The sequence below is a fragment of the Phoca vitulina genome, unplaced genomic scaffold (assembly GCF_004348235.1).
Source record: "Phoca vitulina isolate PV1807 unplaced genomic scaffold, GSC_HSeal_1.0 scaffold2, whole genome shotgun sequence".
Taxonomy (NCBI): domain Eukaryota; kingdom Metazoa; phylum Chordata; class Mammalia; order Carnivora; family Phocidae; genus Phoca; species Phoca vitulina.
The window spans coordinates 85,707,595-85,722,493 of NW_022589705.1; the positions used below are offsets into that span (position 1 = coordinate 85,707,595).

The window sequence follows — 14,899 nt, forward strand, 5'->3', positions numbered from 1 at the left end:
AGAGGTGTTTAGGTGTTCTAAGAGCAGGGAAGGCCACTCCAGAAAACCTTGTATGGTGGAGGACTCCAACCTGCCCAGATAGTGCTCCCCCAAATCTACCAGAGTAGGGTTACACTCAGGAACTCAATCAACATCCATCCCTCCATTTTATGGAGTGCCTCCTACGTGCCAGGCTCAGTCTGGGTACAGGGCACCCAGCAATGAATGTGAAAGTCATGATCGCTGCTTTTGGGAGCTTACTCTCTAGCAGAGGGACAGCCACAAGACAAGTAAATTTAAGTGTGAGAAGGTCAATGGTACTACGGGTGCAAATAGCAGGGACTGTTGGCCTGGGTGGAGGGGGGTGTTGGCATCAACTTACAGGAACCTTCCTGACACTTTGGCTCCAGAAGACCGAGAATATAACCGAGTGCTGAAAGTCGGCCGTGCTATGGCATGAAATGAAAGAAGTTTCTATTTTCCTGATGTTCAGATGTGATACTTATCCTCAAGCCATTTACAGCTTCATTGATGAGACAAAGAGGTTAACGATTATGACTACTTACTACAGCCAGGGATGAGGCTACAGAAGCCCCCTCTGAATACAGTGTGATAGAAGCATAGGAAAATAATGTCCCGACACAAAAGTAGCAGAAGACAGCGACATCTGGGTGGCTCAGTCAATTGAGTGTCTGACTCTTGATTTTGGCTCAGGTCATACTCTCAGGGCTATGGGATCAGGCCCTGTGTCAGGCTCCATGCTCAGTGCAGAGTCTGCTGGAGAGTCTCTCTCTCTCTCTCTCTGCCCCTCTCCGTGCTTGCTCTCTAAGTAAATAAATAAATAAAATCTTTTAAAAAATAGTAACAGAAGATAGAGCAATTAAATCTGTCTGGGGGGAGCAGGAAGAGAATCGAGGAACGTTTGCCCCATAAGATGACACGAGCTGGGTTTTGAAGGATCAATAGGAGCTAGCTAGGAGTCCAGGAGCCAAAGACACTCCAAGTGGTGGGAACAACGTATGGAAAGACTTGGCAACAGGAAAGTGCTTGGCTGTTCCAGGTGCATGTCCATGGGGGAAGGGGCAGGAACTGAGGGTGCAGACATCGGTAGGAGCGAGATGCAGTCATGCAGGTACCCTGGTCGGGAACCTGGACTCTATCCAATCCCTGCTTAGCCTGCGTAAGGGGGAGAACCATGCATCTTCTTCAAATTCTCTACTTCAGTGGAAGAAAAGGCGTGTAATGAGGGTAAGGGAAAAAAGCATGATTGCCGAATTTGGGAAAGTGAAAAATGTCCATCTGCAGAATTAATTCTAAATTGCTGCTATTTTCATTCTCACGCCAGCGGGAAAGGCAGAGCCTAGCAACGCGCCCCAGCCTCTTTCCAGGTGCCTGGAGTGCCAGCAGGCCAGGCCAGGCCAGCAGGCTGGCTCCCATGGAGCTCGGTGGAGCCAGTTCGGAGCTTGGTGCCAGCTGTGGGCATCTGGAAATCCAGCTTCCTCTTCCAGTCATTGGATAGGGGGGAAAGAGAGTCCAGGATTTTCCCAAGGCAGCAAACTTGGCAGGATGATTAAATAGCATCTGGCTTGACAAGAGCCAGGGGAAGGCTGGGCCACCCACGGTAGAGGATATGGTTTCCAGATTCAAGATGGGATATGTGGGTGATTGTGTGAAGTCCCTTGGTTTAGAGAGAGCTGGAAGCCTGCTAGGCGGGTATTAGAGACCTTTCACTGGGCCAGGCCCAGTGGCAGTGCAGGTTGATCTCAGGAGATTTGGTGTAGGGGGCTCTAATAAGGCCTGGTGTCAGCAGGGGCAAAGGTTGCCTTGCCCCCAGACCCAGCAGCCACCTCCTGAACATGTTGGGTGGTTAGCCAGACAAGGAGGGAAGAAGCCCCTGTTACGGTTCAGCTCCTACGTGTAGGCGGTATTAGTACTCAGAACTCTTATCAGAGTGTTATGGGGATTAAATGAGTTGATACATATAAAGAGTTTTGCTCAATGCCTGCCTCATAGTGAATGCTCGGTGAAAGTTAGTTGTTGTTTTTATCAGCCAGACATGCTGATGGTTGGTTTCTGCTTGCTAGCTTACTTAATGCTCACGACAGCTCTCGGAAGTAGGAATTAATAGGTGAAAAAAATTGTTATTATAGTTGGGGAAACTGTGGCACAGTGGGGTTATGGAATTTGCTCAAAGACACAGTTAAAAGTGGAAGAGAGGAAAGAACTTGTATGCCTCAACAATGATAAAAAGACAAACAGGGAGGGGCGCCTGGGTGACTCAGTCTGTTAAACGTCTGACTCTTGGTCTCAGGGTCAAGATTTCAACCCCTGCATTGGGCTCCACAGTGGATGTGGAGCCTAATTAAAAACAAACAAACAGGGGCGCCTGGGTGGCTCGGTCGTTAAGCGGCTGCCTTCGGCTCAGGTCATGATCCCAGGGTCCTGGGATCGAGCCCCACATCGGGCTCCCTACTCAGTGGGAAGCCTGCTTCTCCCTCTCCCACTCCCCCTGCTTGTGTTCCCTCTCTCACTGTGTCTCTCTCTGTCAAATAAATAAATAAAATCTTTAAAACAAACAAACAAACAAACAAACAAACAAACACATTGGGGCGCCTGGGTGGCTCAGTTGTTAAGTGTCTGCCTTTGGCTCAGGTCATGATCCCAGGGTCCTGGGATCGAGCCCCGCATCGGGCTCTCTGCTCAGCAGGAGGCCTGCTTCTCCCTCTCCCACTCCTCCTGCTTGTGTTCCCTCTCTGTCAAATAAATAAATAAAATATTTAAAAAACAAACAAAAAACACAAACAGGGAGACGCCTGGCTGGCTCAGTAGGTGGAGTGCCAGCCTCTTGATCTCAGGGTTGTGAGTTCAAGTCCCACATTAGGTGTGAAGCCTCCTTGACAAAAAAAAATTCAAAAAAATTTTTTTAAAAAATTCAAAAATGGGCAAAGCACTTGAATAGACATTTCCATAAAGAAGGTATCAAATGGCACCACCTGGGTGGCTTCAGCTCAGGTCCATGATCTCAGGGGCCTGGGATCGAGCCCTGTGTTGGGCTCCCTGCTGAGCAGGGAGCCTGCTTCTCCCTCTGCCTGCTGCTCCCCCTGCTTGTGCTCTCTCTGTCTCTCTCAAATAAATAAAATCTTTAAAAATTAAACGGAATTACCATATGATCCAGCAATTCCACTTCCGGGTATATACCCCAAAGAATTGAAAGCATAACTCGAATGGATACTTGCATACCCATTCTCAAAGGTCCATTGATCTCTGTATGGACGAACAAAATGTGGTATATCTATGTAATGGAATATTATTCAGCCTTAAGAAGGAATTATGTACTGATACATGCTGCAGGATGGATGAACCTTAGAAACATTACACTAGATGAAATGTGCCAGGCACAAAAGGACAAGTATTGTGTGATTCCATTTATATAAGGTCCCTAGAGCAGTCAAATTCATAGAGACAGGAAGTGAAATGTGGTTGTCAGGGAAGAAGAGAACAGGGAGTTACTGTTTAATGAGTACAGGAGTTTTGGTTTGGGGTGTGGCAGAAGTTCTGAACATGGACGGTGGTGGTGATTGCACAACAATGTGAATGACACCTAATGCTGCTTAACTGTACACTTAAAAATGGTTAAAGTGGGGGCGGCTGGGTGGCTCATTTGGCTAAGCGCCCGACTCTTGGTTTCAACTCAGGTAGTAATCTCAGGGTTGGGATCGAGCCCTGCATTGGGCTCTGCACTGAGTACAAAGTCCACTTGAGTTTCTCTGCCCCTCCCTCCCCGCCGTGCTCGAGCTCTCTCTCTAAAATAAATCAATCTTTTAAAAAAATGGTTAAAGTAGGGGCGCCTGGGTAGCTCAGTCGTTAAGCGTCTGCCTTCGGCTCAGGTCATGATCCCAGGGTCCTGGGATCGAGCCCCGCATCGGGCTCCCTGCTTGGCGGGAGGCCTGCTTCTCCCTCTCCCGCTCCCCGTGCTTGTGTTCCCTCTCTCGCTGTGTTTCTCTCTGTCAAATAAATGAATAAATAAAATCTTTTTTTTTTTTTTATAAAGATTTTACTTACTTATTTGACAGAGAGAGAGACAGCGAGAGAGGGAACACAAGCAGGGGGAGCGGGAGAGGGACAAGCAGGCTTCCCATGGAGCAGGGAGCCCGATGCGGGGCTCGATCCCAGGACCCTGGGATCATGACCTGAGCCGAAGGCAGATGCTTAACGACTGAGCCACCCAGGCGCCCCTAAATAAAATCTTTTAAAAAAATAAAATTAAAAAAATGGTTAAAGTGATGAATTTTATGTTGTGTTTATCTAACCACAATTTTTTTTTTTAAAGTTGCAAGAAGAAGGAAGAGGAAAGAAAAAGTAGTAGAGTTGTACTTAGGACCTGGCTCTGTCTCCAGGAACCCCTGGGATGGTTTCCTGGATTTGCTTTCCCCTTTCTAGGAAAATGCTCCCTATTTTTGTTCAAAACTTACCAGCAAAGGGGCTGACTTAGTTGGTGGAGCATGTGACTCTTGATCTCAGGGTTGTGGGTGAAGAGATTACTTAAAAAAAAAAAAAATCTTAGGGGCACCTGGGTGGCACAGTTGGTTAAGCGTCTGACTTTGGCTCAGGTCCTGGGATCGAGACCTGCGTTGGGCTCTACCCTCGGAGGGAATGTCTGCTTGTCCCTCTGCACCACGCCCCCCCCCCCCCCCCACTCATGCGTGCTCGTGCTCTCTCTCTCTCAAATAAATAAATAAAATCTTAAAAAAAAAAATCTTAAAAAAACAACAACTGACCAGCAAAGAGAAAAGAGGTATCTTGGTGATGATGGACACACCCAAATGTAACAAATTCTATTTAATTCAAAGCATTTGCGAGTGGTATTCCGCTTGAAGGACAGTCCTAATTTTGCTCATTAGGTCAGAGAATGGAAGTGCTGAGGAGTCAGAACGTGGTAAGTGCACTCCGTCCTCTCTACTCTGTACCCGTTCCCACAACCTGTGTTCCATAGCATTCGTCATTTTGTGTCCAGGCGACAAACATTGATGGAGTACTCTGATTTGTGTTTTTTCAACACCAGTTCTCAGACACCAGCTGGGTGTCCTACAGCTTAACTCAGTTTTGATACCATCTACCTGGAGATGGCATCAGATCCCACAGGTTGAGGGCTCAGTCCTGTGGGACCGCCCACTCCCCTCATTTCAAATGCTGGCTGCAAGGCCAGGTTGTCACCTGTTCTTCTGACCTACTGGCTAGAGATCAGAGGTTCCCATGGTCCCTTCCTTGGGTTTGATTAATTTGCTAGAGTGGCTTGCAGAACACAGAGAAACATCTTACTCACTAGATTACCAGTTTATTATGAAAGGATGTAACTTGGGAACAGCCAGCTGGAAGAGGTGCACAGGGCAAGGTGTGGGGCAAGGGTCTGATCACCCATCCCTCTCCGGGGGCGCCACTCTTCCTGCATCTCCGCATGTTCACCAGTCTAGAAGCTCTGTGGACGCCATCCTTTGGAGTTCTTAACAGAGGCTTCATTACCTAGGCATGACTGAATAAATCATTGGAACTCAATCTCCAGCTCTCCTCCCCTTCTCAGAGGTCCTGGGGTGGGGCCAAAAGTTCCAACTCGCTAATCTCAGGGTTGGTTCCCCTGACAACCAGCCCCCCCATCCTTAGATGACCTAGGGGCTTTCCAAAAGTCACCTCGTTAACATAACAAAAGATACCTTTATCATTCTAATCGCTTAGGAAATTCCAAGGGTTTTAGAGCTCTCTGCCAGGAACCAAAGACCAAATACAAATTTCTTATTAAAATCACAATATCACAAGCGCATAATACACGTCGGGCTCTATTCTGTAACCTAGAGATACACCAGTGAATAAAACAGACTAAGTCCCTCCTCTTCTAGGGCTAACATTCTAACGGGGGAGAGGTAGACCACAGACTCATAAATATGGAAATGTCACATGTCAGATGATGACAGGTGTCATGAAGGAAATTCAAGCAGGCCAGGTGTGCTGAGGATAGGGGTGGGTTGCTAATTTATATGGGACGTCTGGGAAGCCTTCTCTGATAAGGTTTCAAGCAAAAACATGAAGGAAGTGAGGGAATGTGCAGGGCAGCGATCCCAGATCCCAAGGACAGGCAACAGGAAATGCAGAGGCCCTGAAGTGGGAGTGTGCTCAGGATAAAGGAACATCACAAAGGCCAGGGCACTAAACATGGAGAAGAGTAGTAGACAGAAGCTCAGAGAGGTCAAGGTAAGGATGGGAGGCAGAGCTCATCATGTAGGGCCCTGTAGGCCATTGAATAGATTTTTGCTTTTACTCCAGGTGAGACGAGAGGACAGTAAAGTGCTCTGAGCAGAGACCTGACATGATCTTCACTTTTTAATGTAAATAATTATGGGGATTACTTAACCTGTAAGTCGTTACCCCTCTCTCCTCCCCATTAGATATGGCCTCCTATTCCTCTTAGAGGCCCAGCATGGGGCCTGGCACATAGTTGTCACTCAGTAAATGCCAGTTACATGAATCCTGAAGATCCCCCGCTCCAGAAGCATGCAGGCCAGGAATGGCCAATGCTGGAAGTGGGAAAAGGCCAGGGGGGTGGCAGCAGACTTCTTAATGGGAGGACAGTATTAGTGACAAAGCCCTTGGCCTAGCAGTGAAGAGAGGCTGGAGTTTCAGTCTCTGTTCTGCTGTTCTCTTGCTGTGTAACCTTGAAAAAATCCTTTCCTCTCTCTGGGCTCTCTTCCTAAAACCCGAACACTGGGTAAGATCATCTTTAAGGTATTTTCAGTCCTGACTAGACTCTGTGATAATACTTTTTTTAAAAAAATTGTGGTAAAGTACAAATAACATAAAGTTTACCATCTTAATGAACCATTCTGTGAGAATAGTTTTTGCTCCTTCTTGTACCCTGGTGAAGCTGCGCTATCTCCAGCCGGAAGTGGCTGGCGCGGGCTGTGATCGCTTCCGGGAGGAGTAGCTGAGCAATGGACTGTGCAGCACACACTGTGGGCAAAGGGGCAGGACAACTTGGTTCCAGGAGAAGTGAGAACGGCAGCAAATTAGAGAAGCTGCCCCCCTGCCCTGGAGGGAACAGGACAGGAATTAAGCTTTATCGAGGTGCTTCTTAAGCCCCAGGCCTTGGTGACGCTCTCTGGCTGCTTTAAGTCTTGCTTTAATCCTTTAGGGGCAGACCTCCCGGTCATTTTGCAAATGGCCCGGAGAAGTTAGAAAACTTGCTTAAGGTAGTACAACCGGTCTGTAAGGTTAGAATCCAGATCTGTGCTGAAGTTTAAAACCTTTGCAAGGAATCACCACCCTCACATGGGACCCTACCACTGGGCCCTGTGATGTCGGGAAAGGCCTGCTGGTATAGCTCTTCACTGAAGAGCCTTCATGGCTGATTATGAACATGCTTACTGTGGTGCACAGAATGGGGCAAACAGTTTCTTTACTTTTCCCGCTGGGGCTTCTCTCCTTCCACCCCCCTCCTCTTTAGATGGATGCCCTAAAGTGTCTCCTTCCTCAGTCTTCAATCCCCCCCCCCCCTTTTTAAATGTTTTTAAACCTTCTTGGCCTCCCATCTCTAGGTCTTAACTGCTGAGGGTCTAGATCTCGGGCCACCAAGGTTCATGCCCAGCTCTACCCTTGGTGGATATTCGCATGTTGCCGAGTGGAACTGCAAATAATATACAAACCCCTCTGTGTCTACTAAAGATGGCTTCTGTTGGCATAACATGGCTTGTCTTTATGCTAAAAGCCCAGCCCCCTCCAGGAGGAAAAATGAAGGGGAGAGAGAACTCCAGCTTGCAACAATATTTTCAAGTTTTCAATCAAGAAATTAAGGGGTCCTCCCAAGCCCAATCTCCAGTTCACTCAGAGAAACAGAGCACTGACCCCACATAATAACAAATAAGCAAAACTCTATCACCCAGCCATGAGATGGATAAACCAAGTCTTCACTTGTCTACTGGCTCTTTGAAGAGGTCTGTGTTGGAGGCAGCAGGTGGGCTCTGGGAACGGCAGAGGTCAAAGGTACAACAGTCCTCTTGTGTGGTGCCTGCTCTGGGATACTCTGGTCCTTCTCTTTCTCTGTACAGTGAGGCCCAGCCTGGGCTCTGGGGTACCCCGGACTCTAGGGTAACATGAAATCCTCTGACAATTCACAATTATCCTGTCTTTCAGCAGGTTTCACATCCTATTTATTGAGTGCTAGATATTCGGGATATTCTAAATGCCTAAGTAATATATCTGACAATTATTATGAGCCAGGGACTGGGCTAAGTGCTTTGCATTTGCTGTTTTTTCCGTTTTTTTTTTTTTTCTTTTTTTCCCTTTTATTAGAGAGAGAGAGCACAAGCAGAGGGAGAGGCAGCAGAGGGAGAGGCAGCAGAGGGAGAAGCAGGCTCCCGGCTGAGCAAGGAGCCCACTGCAGGACTCAATCAGGACCCTGAGATCATGACCTGAGCTGAAATCAAGAGTCAGACACTTAACCAACTGAGCCACCTAGGCGCCCTTGTATTTATTGTCTTATTTCTCATGATAGGAGGTAGAATCTATTTTACAAATGAGAAAACTGAGGCTCAGAGAGGTTAAGTGATTTCTTCCAGGTCATCCAGCTAATAAAAGGCGGGGCTGAGAATCAAACTCAGATAATTTGATTCCAATGGCTGTACTTAGTTGCTCAACAGAGTGTCCTGGGAGCTAAGCATCCGCTGTCTTGGGAGCCTGGAGGCGGGGTGCCTCGCTCTGCTTGGGCAGTGAGAAAAAGATGCCTGGAAGAGGTGACGCCTGAGCTAACTCTTGAAGTAGGAGCAGGAGTGAGCCAATGGGCTGAGCGGGGAGAGGGTGGTTTGGGGTTATTGGTAGTAGGAACAGTCTGTGGACAGGCCGCTGGGGGAGAAGGAAAATGGCTTTGTTTGCAATAGACTAAGGTGGTTGCTGCTCTAGATGTGAGTGGCAGGATGGAAGCAGAGCCCAGGTCCTGAAGGATCTCCGATTTAGACTGGGTCCTGAAGACAGTGAGAGTGCGGGGAACCTTGGAGGGCTCTCAGCAGGCAAGTTCACAGAACCAGTTTTGCTTCTTGACGGTGCTTCTGGCCACAGCTGGAGAGGTTGCTATGTTGAAGGAAATGTGGCACATCAGACTTGGAGTTAGATGCCTCGGGGTTGTATACCAGCCTTTCCACCTAAAAGTTATACAGGTTGAGGGGCGCCTGGGTGGCTCAGTTGGTTAAGCATCTGATTCTACATCTCAGCTCAGGTCTTGATCTCAGGGTCGTGAGTTCAAGTCCCGCGTTGGGGTGTGGAGCCTACTAAAATTTTTTTTATACAGGTTGCTTCCTTACATCTTTGAGCCTCAGTTTCTTCATTTGTCAACAGGATAAAATAACACCTTGTATAGTTGTTGAGAGGAGTAAGAGTTAATCTAAGCGAAATGTTTAGCAGAGTTGTATCCTGGCACATAGTAGGTGTTTAATAAATACTAGCTGCTCTGTGAGAGGGATGTTGAGCAGGGCCATGCTTCTGGATCAAAGAACATTCTACCTTTTTGACTTTGCTTCCTGTAAACCTCCCCTCATTGATTGCCTGGGGGCAGAATCTTATCAGCGACTTTTACATTATTTTGCACAAGGTCTTTCCGTTTTAAGAGAGATAATGCTCACAAAGTGCTTAGCAAAGATCAGGCACACAGTAATCACCTGATGCTTGTAGCTATTATTAAGCTAGAAAATGAAACTTAGAAAAGAATAGCAATTAAGGAATTATCAGTCTGTTATCACTCTAGTGTAAATGAGAAGCCCAATTCTTTCCTGGGAACAGGTTTTGACCGGGATAAGGAAGTCTGAGATCTCAGAACACCAGGAAGGAGAATCTGGGGAACTGAACCACTTGGGAATTTTTCCTGGAGAAGAGCAGAAGATCCAATCCTAAGTCATCAGGTATAACAAATCCAAATGGTTTAGGACTCCAGAGTATGAAGTAACTCCTATCTTCCAGTCTGGAGATGGGGAATGAGGCATATGGAGCTCTCAGGGACTGTCAAGAATTAAGCACCCACTATGTGTAGAGCTTTATGTGAATTAAAAAAAAAAAAAAATGAAGGCAGTGTGAAGCAGTATAGCAGGAGTCATAACCAAATTCGAATTCTGACTCTGTCAACTCCACTCTCTATGTGACTTTGGGTAAGTCTCTTGTCCGCTCTGAACCTCAATTTTCTCAGCGCTTCCGTTGTGTGATGGTATTGCGCCTTCCCGCACCTCAGTTTCTTCATCTGTAAAATGGGTACTACCTATTTCGCAGGACTGTATGAGATCATGCGTATTAACTGCCTGGTAAGCAGTCCTACCGGAATCGCTCCGTAGATCCCTGCGGTTCCTTTCCATTCAATCACCTGCGCCGAGCACAAGGCCCCCTGCTCGGGGTGAGGTGTGCGGGGAAGGGCTGGGTGGTCTCGGTCGGCCCAGTGGGGAGCAAAGGACAAATGTTACCCCCGCATAAGACACTGGGGAGCTGCTGGTCAAGTGGCGCTCCAGTCATGGGGCAGGCCTTGGACAAATCCGTCCACAGAACCCTCAGTCTAGGCTGCTGATTAGATGAGGAGGGTCCCCAGGCAACTTGGGAGTCGGCAAGGTTCGTCCAGATGAAGGTGGAATTCGCCTCCAGGCTTGGCTCTGCCCCTTCCCGGCTGGATGACCTTGGGCCAGTCACTTTTCTTCTCGGGGCTTTAGGGTGCTCTGGAAGTGAGGCTCCTCATTCCACTCACCTCTTGGAGTGTAGGAGGGCGAAGTGTCGACACAATGGACGAGAACTGCCTTAGGGGCAGGCGAGTGCTATTTATTATGCTAATAGATGCACGCAGCGGGTTTCTTTCCAGCGGTTTCACTCTGGTTAAGCGGTTCCTTCCACTGTAACCGAGGTTTCTCGCCTCACCGCCTCCCCCCCCCTGCGGGCAGGGCTCTGCGGACCGCAGGCTCCAGGGCCATTGCCATTGTTCTTGGAGGCCGGGCGGCAGGGGAGGGCTCTGGCGGACCTCGCCTTTGGTCTCTGCCTCCACCCCGCACCCCCGCCGCAGCGAGCCTGGGGAGCCCCCCTCGCCGATCTTTCCCGAGGAGGCGAGTCAGCCCCAGAGCTCTCCCGAACGGCGGCCGAAGACGCCCCCGAGCGTCTCCGAAGAATCCCGACCGCTCGCAGTCTCCGGAAAGAGCCGAAGGCGCTTCCCACTCTCGGCCTCCCGAGCCGTTCCGAAAAGGCCCGAAGTTTTCCGAGCGGCCGTCCTGCCGGACTGCTGGAGGCGGCCGCAGCGCCATGTTGGATGCTCTGCTCGTTGAGTGAAGAAAATCCGCCGGCATCGCCTGAGCCCCGCTACCGAGAAGGGCGCCGCTTCCCCCGGGGAGGGGGATAAAGACCCCCCGCCGCCGGCCCATGAGGATATTGCCGTGAAAGGTCCGGTCTCTCCGCCTCCTGCCCCCGCCGGGTCCGGCCCCCCCCCTGGGGTCGCGTTGTCACGGAGACCGGCAGCCGGTGGTGCTGGCCCGCGGGGCGGCTGCTGCTGCCGGCGGCGGCGGCGGCGGCGGCGGCGGCGGCGGGCGTGTGTGACCGGCCCCGGCCCCCTCCTCCTCCTCCTCCCAGCCTCCCCCCGGCCCCCCGCTCCCGCCGCCTCCCCGGGTCTGCCCCCATCCCGCCCCCCCGCTGCCCCCGGCCCCTGCACCCCGGCGCGCCCGGTCCCGCTCTGGGGGGGTTGGTGGCTTCGCTTTGCCATGAGTTTACCGCAGAAACCGGCTCTGAAATCAGGCTCAGCGGCTGCAGCAGGAACCGGACCCGGCACCGGAGCGGCGGCGGCGGCGGCAGCAGCGGTACCGCCTCCTCACCCGGCGGCAGCAGCAGCGGCGGCGGCGGCGGCGGCGGCGGCGGCGGCGGCGGCAGCGGCCCCTCCTCACCCGAACATCAGGGCCCTCCAGACCCAGGCGCCCCAACAGTATCCTTTTCACCTTCCTGCCGGCCTTTCGGCATCTCGCCGCAGCCCGGGGGGGGGGGGGGAGGCCGTGGCTCCCCAGGGACCCTCCTGCCGGCCGCCACAGCTCAGCCGGGGAAGGGGCTGCTGCTCGAGCCCCCGCGGCCGGCTCGGCCGGAGCTTTCGGGGTGCTCCGGCGGCAGCAGCCCTGCGGGGGACCCCGGGACCCTCTGCAGTAGTGTGAAAACTAGCTCCGCTCGGCCTGGCCTCTGCAGCCCTTCCCTTTTAGAGCTGGGGGACCCTTCCCCTCCTCTTCGCCTCCCCCCGCCCCCCCCGCCCCCCTTTATTAGGCCGAATTTGCTGGTGCCTGGGACCAGCCCTGCAGGGAAGGCTTTTCTGATTGTTGTGAGGACTACACCCTCCTCCTCCTCCTCCTCTCCTCCCCCTGCAGCAGGGCCTGGTGGGCTTCCCTAATTGTTATTATTAGTACATAATAAACTTTAATGGTAAATTTCCTGTTTGAAACTAAGCTCAGTTCGTGTCTGAGGTAAGTCGGATTTTAAATCTATGGTGAAAATGTACAGAAAGCACCCCCTGTGGCTAATGTTTAGCGATGGGGGGAGTTAGGTTGCTTGTGGTGGAACGCGATCTGAGGAGGAAATGTTACACCGGACGCTTCCCTGTCTTTGACCTTTTTAAAGGAAGAGGAAGTTAACTGACATTACCCATCACCCCCAAAAGTCTCGCTTCTGGGAAGGCTTGTGTTATGATGGATATTTTTAAAGGCTTTAATTTCCTCTTCGTAGGCCTGATGTCTAGAGGAGATCAGGGCTTCTGGAGGAGCGTCTAGTATTGAATGTATCTAATTTCATGTTGTTTGCTCGATTGTAGAATTTTTTGGACAGCTTTGATTGAAAAGACTTGATGACCAGGTATTTTAGTCAGAAACTAGCCGGTGAAGGTAAAACGTTGAATTCATGAATTCCACGGAGATTTAGAAAGGTATTACCTACCTGAGAATAACATTTCATCATGCACCTTTCCCTCCCCCCATCCGTTGTATTTGTGTAAATCAATAAATAACCATTGGATGTTAGATGTGTAGTGTTTTTGTATTTGTGTCATTTTGTGTTTGACTTCCAGACAGAGTAGGGTGTTTGAGCAAATAACTGCCATGAAGTCCACGGATGATTTCACAGTCTGTAGTTTGATTCCTGTCTGTATCGATTACTTTGAGAAGGGAAAGATATCTCCCTTCTAGAGTCATTTCGGGTCATCTTTTGGTTTCTGTCAAGTGTCATTTTCTCTGTTCTTTAAATATTGTTATTCAATCCAGGCGGTGTGTCGCAGAGTAAAGATGAATTCCATTCCAATGTGATGTGTGTACTGATTTCATAATGTTTTTATTCTGCATGATTCTGTTCAATTAAGAATTTTTCACAGATGAGAATGCTTAGTGATACCTTAGTGTTGCTCATGGAAAATCTGGTTGGTTTTGATCAGTATCCCTAGTTGCTTTACTTTTGGGGGGAAAGGGTCGGCCGATTTGCCTACTTAAAGGTGGAGTTCAGTGCTGGATCTCTTAAACATATCTTCACTTAATGCTTTGTGAGTTTGAATTCTTTTCTCATTTGTCTTTTTTTTTTTTTTTGGTCTTGATTGCCCATACTTGGTTAGGGCTATAAGTTTATGTACTGTGCCACCAAGTAGATTTTTCATTACCTGTATTTTGGAGCTATTTTGGCAATTAAGTATTGAAAGGAAGCCCATAGTGTGTGTTCTTGATGTACAAAGTGATAAATGAGGACCAGTGCTTGGTGAATTTGGTGGCTTTATTTGGACACAAAGAGTTGTGAGTTGTGACTTAAGTGTTTCAAGTGTGCTTTTTCTTAATGCATTTCACAAAGGAAGGATTTATAAAAGCTCTGAGTTGGTTGCAACACAGAAGTAGTTATTAGTACTGCAACAGTTGTTAAAGGGCATAAATTTAAGGTGTAATTTCCAGTGGAGATGATTTCTTACATCATTTGTGGTCATATGGGATAGTTGGTTTTTATGTGGCTTTAAGTTTTTCCTTTGTCTCATGTCATAGAAGAAATTAAAATTCTTGATGTATTTCACAATTCTGTTATCTTACTGCTTTACTCACTGAAAGGTTTCAATTAGTAAAATCTAAAAGTTTGTATAGTAAATGAGGTATAGGTTACAGATTTCATTAGAATGTACTAATGATGAAATGTTACCAGTGGTAATGGGGAATTGGTTAAAATGGATTGAAACAGAGCAATTCTGCTTTTCTACCCTGAGGGAGTGTGGGAATTTGCATTTGTTTGATGAAAGTGGTCATCATGTGATAAGTTGATAGACACGAAGCTTGGAGACTGGAGTGCAAGGCTGGAGTTGATTTTTCTATGGTTTGGTTAAATCTCCAGTTCCTCAAAATATATGAGTGCAGTTGTGTTTGAATTTAATTAATAAATTCATATAGTATTTTAAGTTTATAAAAATACTGAAAGGAGATTGACCTGACAGTGTCCTTCATTTGTACTTAGTGTTCAAGTGACAAATCAGAAATGAAGGGGAATGTTGGCAATAATGAATTGGAATATAAACTGGAACCTGCCTCTGGGCATCATTATTGCATGGCAGGCTCATAAAGCCACTTTAGGCAGAGGATTTTGACTGCAAAGAGGCAGGGAATGGGGCCTGGCAAGGAACGGGACATGATGGAGGGTGGCAGGGATGGTGGGGGATGAAAGACGATAAATCCTGCTGTGAAAAGTGCTACTGGTGAGGGAGGAATATGCTTAGAATTTTTATAACATAATCTAGTATGAATAGTTTATGAAATTGGCACTTCAAGATACTTGCCTTGAGATATGCTCTCCTCAGCTTCCCAGTATGAACTTTTCAGAAGCTCTGTTGAGCATCTTAAAAGAGATTCTTAACCTTTTCTGGGTAACAAACAACTTT

The 14,899-nt window shown here is 48.6% G+C and overlaps 1 protein-coding gene across 18 annotated transcripts in view; it reads left to right on the plus strand.

Moving 5' to 3' along the window:
* The first annotated feature begins 12,414 nt into the window (after positions 1–12,414).
* The window catches only part of EIF4G3 (eukaryotic translation initiation factor 4 gamma 3), a 333,115-nt gene continuing 330,630 nt past the window's right edge, over positions 12,415–14,899 (plus strand). For all 18 annotated transcript variants that reach the window (XM_032391835.1, XM_032391889.1, XM_032391850.1 and 15 more), the window contains exon 1: positions 12,415–12,473. In XM_032391835.1, the coding sequence (XP_032247726.1) occupies positions 12,430–12,473 (44 nt within the window). In that variant the 5' untranslated portion in view covers positions 12,415–12,429. The remainder of the gene's footprint in view (positions 12,474–14,899) is intronic.